Source organism: Sebastes fasciatus, chromosome 5 (genome assembly GCF_043250625.1).
Source record: "Sebastes fasciatus isolate fSebFas1 chromosome 5, fSebFas1.pri, whole genome shotgun sequence".
Classification (NCBI taxonomy): Eukaryota; Metazoa; Chordata; class Actinopteri; order Perciformes; family Sebastidae; genus Sebastes; species Sebastes fasciatus.
In genome coordinates, this window is record NC_133799.1 from 7161472 (window position 1) to 7175807 (window position 14336).

Sequence of the window (14336 nt, forward strand, 5' to 3'; positions counted from 1 at the left end):
GCAATCTGTTGTTTGCAGTTACAGAGAACTAAAATGTCAGGTCACTATCCTATGGTGACGAAGTTGAACATGTGAGGCCCTGAGATTATCTAAAGGTACAGTGTTAAACTGCAGATATGAAAATTGCCATTACAATACTCTCTTATTTTAAGTTTTAATAATAGCATAGTTGAATAAACTTATTTTTTGTAAGGGGTAACATTTTCCACTGCATAATGTAGTCTGCATTACTTGATATACAAAAAAAGTATTGTGTGGTGAATTAAATCCGTACATTAAGTGGGAACTGTTGTTGAATATATGATCTTGTATAATTCATGTTTGGTTTAATGCTTTCAGTGTATGTATATTAATACAGTTGAAATGGTCTTTGCAGTAAACAGAGATAAACACAATTTAACACGTTTCTTAAGTCAGTGTCACGGTCCAAACTGACCAAACTTCATGCATTTTTCTAATTACACAACATCATAGTACGTATATTTGCAGAGCAGCTACAGTATCAAGAGCTTACTCATAGAGTGGACTATAGAAAAGGCTTGGAAGCTAAATGTGGACAAAACAGGAAAGGACACAAAGTCACAGGGAATGGGTGGGGATGACTTTCTGAGTGTTTTCCACTTACTTCACTCATCACGCTAAACACTGTTGGGCAGACATGCAGAGAGCAGACCGCAGCAGTGACTGACTAACTATTGGAAAATATAATAACACAAAAACAGCAGGACCGAAGAAAAACATCCTCTCATTTTGTTAAATGCTTAATTGTAGGCAGTGGAGAGCAACAACAGGAACTAAATCACTGCTGCAGACATCAGGATCAAGAAGTATGGAGGTATGTTATGATGAAAGTGAAAATATGTCACGTATCATACTGCGTGTTGCATGACTTGGAGCGTTATATGTTTACTGGGTAAAATTGACATAAGAATGTAGAGTACTTCAAACTCGTCATCTGTGAAATGGCTGGCTAAGATGACGCACTTTGTCCTTAAACAAGATCTACAAAGTGAATGATTATACAGAATTACAGCAGCTCATGAAACCTGATTTGACCATTGTGAATTATAAGCAGAATGTTTAATGTTTATATGAGTGATATCCTTCCAACATGCCACGTTCAAATACTCTGGTGAATTTGAGACTGCCAAAAAAAAATGTAAATGTGAGTGTTTAGCTGGTGACCTATCCAGGGTGTTTCTTTGCTTTTTGCCCAGTGTATGCTTGAATACCCTTCCTGTGACTCTGAATAGGAAGAGGTGGGTATTGTGGATGTATTACCGGCTGGATAAGGAATTTAAAGTATGTCGCCAACTATCGCCTGCACAATATATAAAGATAGGCATTGCAAATTGTATAATTTCGGCATATTTAAATATAAGGTATTAAGGTATAAGGTAAATAAAAGGTATTATATCTACTTAATAGAGAAACACTTTGATCTAATTTAATTAAGCTTACATTCTTTGTGCACAACAAAAGATGTTTTGGTCCACAAATATTTGCTACACAGGAAGTTGGATCTCAGGATGTTTTAGTTTCCCCCTTTTCCGCTGCTCAAAACAATAGCCACTCAACAGTGCAGCAATAATGTCTGGTTCAAGAGCATGACACATTATTTTGCTAAGTTTAATTATGAGCCACTCTTCAATGGAAGATTATTATTAACAGGCAGCAAGAACATACACATTATGTGTTTTTTATTGGTAAACAAGTAGAACTGAAGGGGAAAAATAAGAAATTTGTCAGTAAAAGCTAAATTAATGATTCAGATAAAGTAAATAAATCTAACAATCCAAATACAACTTGACGTGTCTGCAGGATTCCTGTTTGGTCCGATGTGACAGCCTGGACGCTGGGTCAGGGTGTGACAGGGAGGTGATGACCCCCATCGACCATATGACCTTTGACCCTGAGGGCTCTGACCCCACGGCCAACGTGGAGCCTTCACCAGCAGAACTGGCTCAGTGTGAGGCTGAAGTGGGCACGCTGCTCAGCATCATTGCTGAACTGAACAAAAAGATGGGTTCATTAAAGGCACCAAGGTAACGTCAGTGAAGAGGGTAATTAGATAGGAAACTGAAGCACTGATACGAGCCAGAAAATTGATCTGAATGAATTTTGGTTCCCTTCAAATACATATTTTGGTGGACCTGTGTTTTGTTTGTTCTTACACGTTTTATCATCAATAATCAAATATAAACACAGTATTTATGAGCAAAAATGTTAATGCTGCTGGTGTTCTGCAGTGAACCAGACCTGAGACCGCCAGGACCATCCAGGCCTCTGGTTCCAGACCTCCTGTCCCACAGGCTGACCAGAAGCAGCCCAGAGAGGAACACCGCTGCCACATCTAAACCTTCACTGACTGACCGAGGTTGGCACCGACACAACTAACATAACTTTGTTTTTAATCTGTGGAACAAATCTTTTGTATGTTTTGCACCTGTACTGCGCGTAGCTGATCTTTCCTCCAACCAGGTCGGACAATAACTTGTGTCCAAAAGAACAATTGATGTATTATTTAAATTTTAAATAGTTACAATGTAGTACACAGTAAGCTAAAAAAGAAAAGAAAGAAAGAAACTATTCTATTATTTCTAGTCTGGTAGGATATAAAACTTTACTAATACTAATACACTGTACAGAGAAAGTATTTTTTCCAATTATTTGAGAAGTCTCAGTAGCTTTTTTGTTCGGTGCTATCATAGAAACAGAGTCAAAGAGATATTGTAGTTCAACACAAAACTGACGGATATTAGGAGTGATCTGAAGAACTCTAAACTCATGGATGTGATATTTGCCAACAAGACAAATAAGTTTGAGAGCATTGTTCACAGATTGTGAGCCTATATTACAATCCAGAAACAACAACACCAACCATGTCTTATAATATTGGTGTCAATCTATTAAAACTTAGATAAAACTTCAACTTCAGTCCAGAACTATTGAAGAGTAAGTACGCTCATAGAATAAGAAATGTATTAAATTTCTGTTTTACAGAAAGAACATACTCAAGAAATATCTGCTTTAAATGTATGTAATAATTTATTACACGGGAAGTATCTATGCAATATTTTCATGTGAACTTCTTTTATTTTAATTGGAATGAGGAATTTATTAGGGTCTGACTAAGATTTCTGGAAAAGTTAGTTTCCATGAAAAAGTAGATTTTGAAAAAAACAAAAAACTCTGAACTGACGTCAGTATTTTTCTGATATGCTGATTATTATGATCAGATAGGTCTTGGTCTCCCACCAATTAAGAGCTTGGAAATTACTCCGCTCAATGGGCCATATAACAATGCCCTTTTGATGAGAAACAGAAACTTTGGTGTTATACTCTTTATAACATTGTTTATATTCTTTGAGAAATATTCATACCCTTATAAGACTTCATATTCATAGAAGTTACCTCTATCAGTAAGTACATCTAAAACAAAGATTACACCCTTATCAATCCATTCTTTTAGACTTTATTTTTCTGCCTCTCACTTTTTCCAACATGATTAACTGCACCTCTACTTTTCCTCCACTAGGAAGCGGTGGTGTGGTGTGGACTAAACTCCAGCAGGTTTTATCATCAGTGGAGGACTCCATCAGCTGTAAAAGGTCCTGGGCTGCCCCCATCACAGCTTCTGACCAAGACAAGCACCGAGAGCATCTGAGAGCAGCCCAGGAGAGCTGGATTAAGGCCACTCAGGTATTTACACTGTAATAAACTCTCGTGAATCCTTGACTCATTTGAATTGTTGTTATTAAAGCTGCACATTCCAACAAAAACTAAAAGGATTACTGACAATATTTGCAAAACCAGCTTTCGCTAATCTCTAATTTAAAATACTATTAATTCCAAATGTGCCGTAAAGAGGTCAATCATTGCCGTGTCTGTCTGAATTTTACCAATTTAGGAGAAAAACATGTCATTGTGCAGGCTATCTTTAGACTCCCAACGGCCCCTTTAGTAATTTTGGCTCACCGGTTACAGATGGTGGAGGAGATGGAAACAGAGTTTGGGATTTCCTGCCCCTCAGGCCTGCCAAAGGACCTGTATCAGGAGGACATCCTCGACCTGGAGAAGCGAGACTTTGCTCTCAGAAGCACCTTGCAGAGTCACAAGGAGGAGCTGGAGAGAGCACAGAGCACCTTCAGCCTGATGGAAGAGGAGAAGAACAAGGTAGAGGAGAAGGTTTTATTTATGATGGGAGTAAGGCAACATATACAAATGCTAGAATCAATTTAAGAAGTGTGAGTACATAAATACTATACACATTTGGTAATTCATCACAATTCATGAGTTCAAAAAAGAAATGTAGCTGCCCTTCTTCTCTGGTCTTTCAGCTGGTTGGTCTCCATAAAGCCTTGAGGTCAGGCAGTCGCTCTCCTTCATACCGGCCCACTTCAGGCGCTCTCAGTCCAGACTGGGCCTCTCCTCCCTTCCCTGGTTCACCGTTACTCCACAGAAGAGCAGCCAGAGCTGTGACACCTCTGTCGCTGGGTGGGGACGGTTCTCCAGTGGGCTCTGTTAACTCATGCAGTCCTTGTCCAAGTCCCATCAGCCTGGAGTCAGAGACAGAACGACTGAACAGGTGAGTCTGAGGAGGAGCTGCTCAGGATGTCAACTACAATCAGCTACAGCACACTGTCAACACTTATATTACATTTATTGAATAGTTTTGGTCCAGTGACCTTTGTCAGGCATCAGTGTTATCAGTCATTATAAGTGTCATAGACGTGGGTAAATAGTGGCCTACCACACCTACTATGTTGTAAAGAAAAGCAAAACTTAAAAGCAACACGTTCCAACACGTAAAACTGAATGAAACGTTACGTTTTGAACACAAACAAAACAGCTTCTTTAGGTTTAGGCAACAAAACAACTTTGTTAAGTTTAGGGGAAAAGATTGTGTTTTGGCTTAAAATAACTACGAGTCTCACGCTTTCTATACTACAGCGCCTGACTTCTGCTTTTACTCCTGTCATATTACTACGGTCATTAGAGGTCACTGTTGTCTCCTTTTAATCCTTCTTTCAGTGAATAGCATGTGAATCGATGATAAAAAACCTACTAGTGGGTATAGCAGGCCCCTTTTGACCAGTGAACAACTCCGGGTCTGAAAAGTGAAGCCAATGCTGAAGAGCCTTAAACTTGCATTCTTTCTAACAGCCAGCAGGGGGCGACTCCTCTGGTTGCAAAAAGAAGTCTGATTGTATAGAAGTCTATGAGAAAATGAACCTACTTTTCACTTGATTTATTACCTCAGTAAACATTGTAAACATGAGTTTATGGTCTCAGTCGCTAGTTTCAAGTCTTCTTCAATACAGCATGATGTTCATTTAGTAAATTATGGTCCCATTTAGAGTCAAATAGACCATAAAGCAGGGTATGCTTTAGGGCATGGCTACCTCGTGATTGACAGGTCGCTACCACGGCGTTGTCGGGTCTGGGAGTTGACTGTGTTTACGTCTTGGAACTTTAACCCTTTCACAGTGTGTTTTCAGTTCATCAAAGTTAATTGGTTGCCTGAAAATATTGAATTCAGCGTTCGGTTGTACTTAGCTCCACCGTTTCGTGTCACAATAACCAAGATGGCGACAGCCAAAAACCAAGATTGCGATGGCCAAAAAGCTGAACTCGAGGCTTCAAAACAGCAGTCGACAAACCAATGGGTGACGTCACGGTGACCACGTCCACTTCTTATGTGCAGTCTATGCTTCTGACCCACATCTATGAGGTTTATAACCACTGATAACACATTCTTCCAATAAAGAAGCTTTATTATTTGTATAATTCATTTCCTTCTCTTCCTCTGCCTCATTATTCCAGGTGCATTGAGAGGCTGAGGTCCAGAAATGAACGTCTGACTGCAGCTCTGGAGCGAAGGAAGGGAGAGTCAGAACTGATCAGTATTACACTAAACAGACTGGAGGCTGACTGCTCTGCCCTGCAGATGGCTCTCAGATACTGGTACACACATGAAACACAGCTAACACACACATACAAAAGCCGTTCAAGGACATTCAAAATAATGAATGTGTACAGGTCAGCAATCTAACAGTATTAAAGCTGAAGTAGAAGAGATTGGAGCAAATATGATTAAGAAAGGTTATTTTTATAAAACGGTTGCTAGTAGTACATGAAACAGGTAACCTGAAAAAAATCATGTGCCTCTGTGTCCTCCGGTGCTCCTAACGGCATCTGCAAGATTTCACAAACCGGAGGAAAACAAACAGTAAGAGCTGATCTGAACTCCGACCAAACAGTCAAATTAGGAAGCGCTGATCAAATATGAATCAATATTATGTTACGTTAATGCCTATTTCTCGCCTCAAATGTTTTCAGAAACATCTTGTAGTGTACGGTTTAGCTGTAAAATGAGAAAGTTTGTGACGCCGCCGCCATTGTGAAATCTGGTGAAGGAACGCCAAGTTCTGGTCACATGACCGGAGCACAGCCAATGGGAACACTTTCTCAATGAAATGACCTGTGATTGGTCAAAGTAGATTTTTTAAAGTCTGAAAACAGAGCCATGAGGTGGTGCAGAAGTCAAATTTTCTCTCAGAACACTTGAATTACAATATGCTGAAAGGTTATTATGGAATTTTTTGCCCAATGATGCCAAAAATATACTGCCTACTGCCACTTTAATTGAGGTTCTTCTCATGTACTGAGGTCGTATTTTGTCTTTGTGGTTGTGATTGACAGTGAGGAGTGTGAAGAGGCCTACAGCGAGCTGCTGTCACTTCATGACGCCAAGAAGCAGCAAAGCATTCCTCTGCAGACAGACTCAGCAGGTGTTTGAATACCGTGTTTTAATACTGCTTACAACTCAGTGCACTTATATACACAGTAGGTATGCATGTCATTCACACACACAAACACACAAAACACACAGTCAAGGCTCACAGTTTTTCCTCTCATCAGAGGCAGTGGGTGACAGGCAGCAGCCCGACAGTCCATCAGCTCAGCTCATGAAAATGGGAACTGAAGAGCTGTCCACCTCCTTCTCAGCAGCAGGAGTCACAGAGGAGACGGAAACACAGAGTCACACAGGGCAGAGGTGACGTTTTAAAGTGCTCTTTGTACATTCAAGCGCAGTAATAGGAGTGGGTAGAAAGGAAAATGTCTCTCAATGTTGACAGACTGAAATTGCAAATAGAAAGGATAACATTTTTACAAATCATTCTGTCCCGCCACCAAAGCTCTACATGCTATTAACTGTATGTTTCAAAAGCTATCTGGTATGACTCAATGAAGTGTGGCAATAATAAAGAACTTCTGAATTAATAAAGGGCCACTTCTTGGACCACGTTTGTGTCAGGTCACTCACTATCTGTAACTCCACAGGACACCTGAGCTGGTGGAGCGAGAGGCGTTTCTCCGTCAGCAAATTGAGCGCCTGAAGAGGGATCGGGCCGCCATTTGTCTACCTAAGCCGAGCCCAGGAGTCGAGGGCAAAATGAGCCCCGAAACTGGTCACCTGGCTGGACCAAGAGGGGGACATGTGACTAAAGATAACGCCAAACCTCCTGATACCAAGAAAGAGAAGGGTTCCCTCTTCTATGAACTCATCTCTGTCAGGGTAGGAGCTGTGTCCTGCTTTATGATTTAAAAATCGACATCTGAAACTGAAAAACAACCAGTCAAAACTTTCCATGCAAAGAGATAAAAGTAGATAAAAAGTGTCTTTTGCCTAATGTCATAGTTGTTTTGGGTGAATTGTTTGAGGCAAAATCTATATTGTAGTACATAACACTACACTTACTTTTGGCTCACAATGCCAAAACAGTGTTTGTAGTGTACATACAGTATATGTACAAAACACTGCTGGCAGATCTCCATCTATCTATCCAGTACCTCTAACAATAATTAAACAAGACATTATACCTCGCTATTGTTTAAATTGTTCAAAACCTGAAGTGTGGGTATCCTGATAGTCCAACCCAATCTCATGGGAAGGAGTATAAATAGTATGACGTTAAAAAGACATTCCATGTGTCATAATTTAGCCTGTTCGCGAGTCATTTTACGCCACGCAACAAAACTACAGTAATGGCTACTGTAGGCTTAATATAAGTACATCGTCTACGTAAAATATGCACAGAAACAACGTAACAGAAGTACAGAAGTGTCTGTTTGACCCATCCACCTCCCCTCCCACTCGTCTTCCTCACTTTTTAATTTACATCACTAGCTCTGACTGTAGCATATTTACGCGGATGCGTTTGCATTGCAGCCAATACAGACTACATGGCGTACAAATGACATGCCAAAAGCAAAAATGGCGTTCTTATTGCCCCGCGAAATTACTTGCAAATTACCGTATCATTCATACGCCATTTAGTGCGACCGGGCTGGACAGTCGAATTGTTAAGGCGCATACAACATAATCCCAATTTCCACAGTTTGATTCCAGCTGGGGACTTGGGATAAAACAGATAACCATGAATTTACATAAGAAAACTTAGGGTGACCAATACCAATACAGAAGTCATATAACATTTTACACATTGGGGCTTTAACCTCCAACAACAACCTCAAAAGTGTACGTAAAAAAACCTACTGGTTGTGATTAAATCATACACCTTGTGCTTCTGCCACTACTACACACACAGCTTTTCTTACGCTGTATCTGCGTTCAATTCTTTGTATACTGTGGTTCATTTTTTCAGGAGGAGATGTCAGATCTGCGAGGTCTAATCCGCCTCAAGGAGAAAGAGCTGCGGTGTCTGGAGTGGGGTTTAATGGCCCAGAAGGCCCAGGAAGCAGCTGGAGCTTTCGCTCCAGAAACCCTCCGAGAGGAGATGGAAGAACGTAAGACTGAACAACAGGTAGGACAGACTCCTACAGCAGCAACAGAGACTTTTTAAAAAAATTAATCAAATACTACAAAGTCAAGGTGAAACGAGCAAGAGGGAGCAGGACGTTGGTCCACTGTGGCAGACCCGATTCAAATCTGGGTGTAACACATGGGAAATCACACATCTACCAAAGCAGAATCCCTCCAGGCCAAGAGGGATATTTTGGTTCCACAAGGTCTTCTGCTGGGCACATATTCATACCGCACCACACACCTCTGTCATTGTCAGACGAGAAAGAGCTGAACAGCTAGTTTAAGTTAACACAGCTTTCTGTCTATTACTGTATAGACACAGGGCATCAGAAAAAGGGGTTCGCAGACTTTTGTGCCTTAAGGGTTAAAATGTCTCTCTTAAACTGGTTTCTTCCTCAATATTCATTTTTTAATGGTTTAAAGGAACAGTGTGTGTAACATTGCGGAGGATCCATTAGCAGAAATGGAATATAATATTCATAACTATGTTTTTATTAGTGTATAATCACCTGAAACTAAGAATCGTTGTGTTTTCGTTAGCTTAGAATGAGCCCTTCATATCTACATAGGGAGCGGGTCCTCTTCACAGAGTCCGCCATGTTTCTACAGAAGCCCAGAACGGACAAACCAAACACTGGCTCCGGTGAGAGCCTTTGGTTACCTGAAAGCCACCGTAGTTCTCCAACACGCTTGTGAAACTGCGGTAACGTGAGCCACAGAGTGCAAAGCCGCGCTACTACCAGCTGTCGTCTGACTTCCGTAACTCCTAAAGTAGTGTTATTATGTTAAGGATGGCCTCTGAGAAAGGCGAATGGTGTTACCACTCAGCGACTCACGTTACCGCAGCAGAGGAGTGAGTAGAGGGGTACTCAGTAGGTTGCAATGTGCAACCACAACACTAGATGGCGCTAAATCCTATACACTACACCTTTAAAAGAGTAAAGGTTTCGTCTAGATGCACATGGTCGTGCTCAATAACTTATCTTACAGATCCAGTTAACTATTTCAACCAAAATCGCACTGGCTTCTGGTTGCAGCAAAGTAAATGATGTTATTCTGTTCCGCACAGTTTTTTCTTTAGAACAGTCGGGTCCCTACAAAGATAGATAAATCTGAGGCGTCGCAAAGTGATTAACAAGATGGGGAATAAGAAAAAATATAGGCTATATATCATATTTCTGCTCCACTGAAGTAGATTTTTTTCTAACTTTTCTCTAATCTTTTTTATTGAAACATATTGGATATGTTTTCCCCTACAGGCCTCTAAAACCCATTGAAATGAAACAATCTATGAGGGGGACAATCATTCTTTGATTGAACTGCTCACAACCCTGTAACACTGCTTTATAACTGTGTCTTCCGTGTTCGTTGATAGAGAATTGAATGAGGAATGCCTTTTGAGCATTAAAGATAATCGTAATTGAATGTTACATTTCAGAGAATCTGTGAAAATGCAGGTAAACTGGGTAGTGATGCGGACATCGTCGATCCTCGAACCAGACCCATCCTGAAAGAGCTGCAGGCCGTCCTGCAAAGGTGAGACATTGTCATTTCTCTGCGTAAAACACTATACCAACGAGGAAATAACAAGGAAGCCTGGTAAATTATTGAATGTAATGTCACTTGGAGAAATTTAGGTTTTCACAGATAAATGAAAAAAGCTACCCGATGAAAGTAGTTGAAAATGAATCATGGAGACATGTGTTGCCTGGTTTTATCTGTTGCTTAGGAACACTATCAGCAGAAATACAGACTTTGGACATAAAGTGCTTCTTGTTGTCTCCATCAGGTGCTTCAGAGAGCATCCTTTTCTTCTTCTGACCTCGAGTAGTGAATACTTCTAAACGAAGCTCTGCTGTTAGCCCTCTACATCACATTCCCTCTAAGGTCATCATAAAGACATTTATGATAGATTTCCTTTTGTTTCATCTGATCTTACTTTTGCTTTCAGGGAACAAGCCCTGAAGAAAAGACTGGCTTTAGTCCAAGACTCTCTAAACACAGCTCTGTCAGACAGCTCCTCGCACAGGAGGGACAACGGAGAGCACATTGCTCGGCTCTCACAAGCTCACAGGTAACTATCACAAGAAAGGTGTTCAATAGCTTGTTTTTGTCTTTGTTCATCATCATCTGGCTGCATGTATAACTAAAGCTAACAACCCGATAACACACCGAAGCGTGTAATAGACCCGCTGGATACTGTGTCAGTTAGGGATGTCACAAGAACCGGCGTGAAAATGACATGCCTAAAGCAAGAAGGTCATTGTTATTACATGCTTTTGCCTTGCACATTATCCTACAGACAGGGCTGAAGCTAAAAAAACAAGTTTTGTAGTGTCATTGTTAATGTGAGAGTATTAAATTGTATCTTGCTGGGTGTGTTTCTTCCATTCCAGTAAAGCCTTGAGTTCGTACCGGCAGATTCGCAGGAAGTACCGGGAGCAGGTGTGGAGGCTGGAGCAGAAAGTGGTGGCCATGACGGAGAGTCACCAGCACCAGAGTGGAGCACCGAAAGCTGCAGGGGAGGCGTTGGAGTGGAGGAGGGAAGAGACGGTTCTGTGATTCAGCTGGATCCACTAGAATATATGGACATTATATTAACAGCTATTATCAGCCGCCCTGCTGAATTCAAGTGGCTCATATGTATTTTTATAATTTGTGGAGTTATTGTCATTGTGAGCATGTTAGCGTACACACACATATGGCTTTAGACTCTTAGTCTTGTTAATAAGATATGCTAAGAAGTTATATTGTTACTCAGTTTTCTATCCTTGTAAAGAGATTTGTACCTTTTCATCTATTTATCTGTTAACCCATTAATGACATCTACAGCTGTTCGTTCAGGCATTGGGAGGTAAATACAGTATATAGAGTATGTAAGGCAGTAGAACATGGAAACATCAAATGTCAGTTCTGCCTTTTCAACCCTTGTGAGAGTCACCAATAAACTGAAAAAGGAATCCAGAGCTTAACTTGTCCAACAGGACTCACACATCACAAGACACATTCCTTATTTCAGAGAAACAGCTGTCATGCAGTCATGAATGTGTGAGGCTGATTCAAGGACTGAACCCTCAGAGGACCTCGGGACTGACCTCGAGAGTGCACATGTCCTTTTTCCCATACAGGCCGACTGTATAAAGCCACTCCCGGCCAGCCGTGCTGCCGTCACAAAGCTCAGAGAAGAAGGGGGATGGGGGCCAGGACAATGGCTGATGTGCACACAAAATGTACGGCCAGCCCATTTGTCTTCTTAACACTTCCATAGCGCTCTCTGCCTTTCACTATTTCCACTTCTCTTCAATGGTTGGCTTTTAGCAATCTAAAAAAGAAGTTGGTGTAAAGCTGATCCTCTTGGAAAAGAGCAATTTCTTGATATTAGATTTTTTTGGAGAGTTAAAAAGAGTGATCTATTGATTAATCATCCTAGTCCTATATCAAGCAGCAGAACCAAAGAAATGATCTTTTTCATTCCATACATTCCCCTTCCTTATCAAAACCCGGTGCCTACATTACCCACGATGCAACTTGACCGTCAACAGTTCAGTCGTAGATTCTGACGTTTTATGCTAGTAGCAGTTAATGTAGCCTCGAGCCGTAAGCCTCAAGCAGAGACAGAAATTTACAAATTAATCACACATTAATCACACATTTTTTTATCTGTTCAAAATGTACCTCAAAGGGAGATTTGTCAAGTACAAAACAATGACAAATATTGTCCAGAAACCCTCACAGGTACTGCATTTAGCATAAATAATATGCTCAAATCATAACATGGCAAACTGAAGCCCAACAGGCAACAACAGCTGTCAGTGCGTCAGTGTGCTGACTTGCCAAAAACTGCATGTGATTATCATAAAGTGGGCATGTCTGTAAAGGGGAGACTCGTGGGTACCATAGAACCCATTTTCATTTACATATCTTGAGGTCAGAGGTCAAGGGACCCCTTTGGAAATGGCCATGACAGTTTTTCCTCGCCAAAATTTAGCCTAAGTGTGGAGCGTTATTTAGCATCCTTCAAAACAAGCTGGTATCACAGTAGATTTGTTAGTTAAAACAAATTTGCGTTAAAGAGTCACTATTGGTTTAACTTTGACAACCCTATTAACGCTTTTAAGGCCGGGTCGGTGATCTGGCAAGAGTACACTAGATTTTTAAAAATGATCCAACTGAAAACCCAGTCCATTGTTGCCAACTCTTTTCCGATGAAAGAAGCTCGCAGCAGTAGCTCCCTCTCTAGTCCCTGAATATAGCGAGAAAGTCGCCAAGTCGGCAAGACTGACAGTCTGTCGTTTCAGAATTTCTACTAATATAAAAAAAAAATGTTTTTTAAATCTTTACCAACCCTACCTTTAAATGTGTAATAATTGGAAATAAGAATGTATCTGTATGTTGTGTTTGTGCTACTGTCACATGTTATTGTTCCCAGATTTGAAAACCAAATAAAAATGTAAGTACAGGTATGCCAGATATTTCAAAATCTGTACGAATAAAACTAAAACTATCTGTACAGACAGACACAACTAACAGTAATTGAGAAAAAACAATGTCATTTGGGTGAACCAACCTTTAAAAAACCCAGCTTACTCTTACCCCCTCTTCATACCCATCCTTCGCTCTTTACTCCACTCATACCTCCATCTTCTCTCCTCGCTCATCTCTCAATCATCTCCCTCCCCCCTCCAGCCGACCCCCCTGCCCTGACCCACCCGAGCCGGTCAGCTGCAGCTGTGACCGGCGGTCAGGAGGTTAAGGCAAAGGTTGAGTGTCACACCCACAGGGTCACAGTGATGCCTGGCTGTTGTGTTAGTTTGTGAATGGAGGCTTCAGAGCGCCAGACGAGGTGGCGAGCCCCTGACGCCCTGACTCCTGCCTGAGCTTGCCCTTTCCCGAGCAGAGGTCACCGCAGAGGGCCTGTCCTCGCCGCTCCCCCAACACCTCCAGGTCACCATCGCTATTGTTGTAATAACTGCCATTAGAGCAGACGATACAATTATCATTCCATTTTGTGTTCGCTCTCTCTAAGATCTATGTTAAGCTTCTGAGTTCATCAAAGGTTTTTTAGACAACATGATTATTGTAACCTCTGGGTGACTCTCGTATCAAAGAGGCCACATTATGAAAAGAAAAAGGTATTTTTATCCTTCATGGCTCAAAGAAAGAACCAGTACAACAATGTCAAAATACGTCATTACAAGTCCTGCATTTAAAAGCTTACTTAAGTAAAAGTACATAAGTATTACCAGCAGAATGTACATAAATTATCAAAGTAAAAGTACTCATTCTGCAGAGAAATGGCCCTGGTTAGTGATTCATTATCATATACTACAATATATGATTGTTAATTCATGCTGGAGCTCCTTTGGACCACTTTATATATTGTTACAGTAAGTAGTTTAATCTATACCAATGAATTGTATTTAATAAGCTCATCGTATGATTTTTAAATATAAAATCATAATGAGCTGCAACAATTAATTGATTAATCAATTAGTTGTCAACT

The 14336-nt window shown here is 40.8% G+C and overlaps 1 protein-coding gene across 1 annotated transcript; it reads left to right on the top strand.

Moving 5' to 3' along the window:
• The first annotated feature begins 630 nt into the window (after nt 1–630).
• Nucleotides 631–11793, top strand: ushbp1 (Usher syndrome 1C binding protein 1). The gene is made up of 14 exons (XM_074634805.1): nt 631–835; nt 1822–2045; nt 2250–2377; nt 3539–3702; nt 3988–4176; nt 4341–4588; nt 5827–5967; nt 6706–6794; nt 6925–7060; nt 7348–7582; nt 8673–8831; nt 10272–10369; nt 10785–10907; nt 11230–11793. Exons 1-14 carry the CDS (start codon nt 758–760, stop codon nt 11393–11395), a joined length of 2178 nt encoding a protein of 725 aa, XP_074490906.1. The 5' UTR covers nt 631–757; the 3' UTR covers nt 11396–11793.
• Nucleotides 11794–14336: the final 2543 nt, after the last annotated feature.

Excerpts from the sequence above, each read along its gene's own strand:
- ushbp1 (XM_074634805.1), top strand. The coding sequence starts at position 758 with ATGCTTAATTGTAGGCAGTGGAGAGCAACAACAGGAACTAAATCACTG. Across the intron at positions 836-1,821 it reads CAGGATCAAGAAGTATGGAG|GATTCCTGTTTGGTCCGATG; the intron begins GTATGTTATGAT and ends ACGTGTCTGCAG. Across the intron at positions 7,061-7,347 it reads CAGAGTCACACAGGGCAGAG|GACACCTGAGCTGGTGGAGC; the intron begins GTGACGTTTTAA and ends GTAACTCCACAG.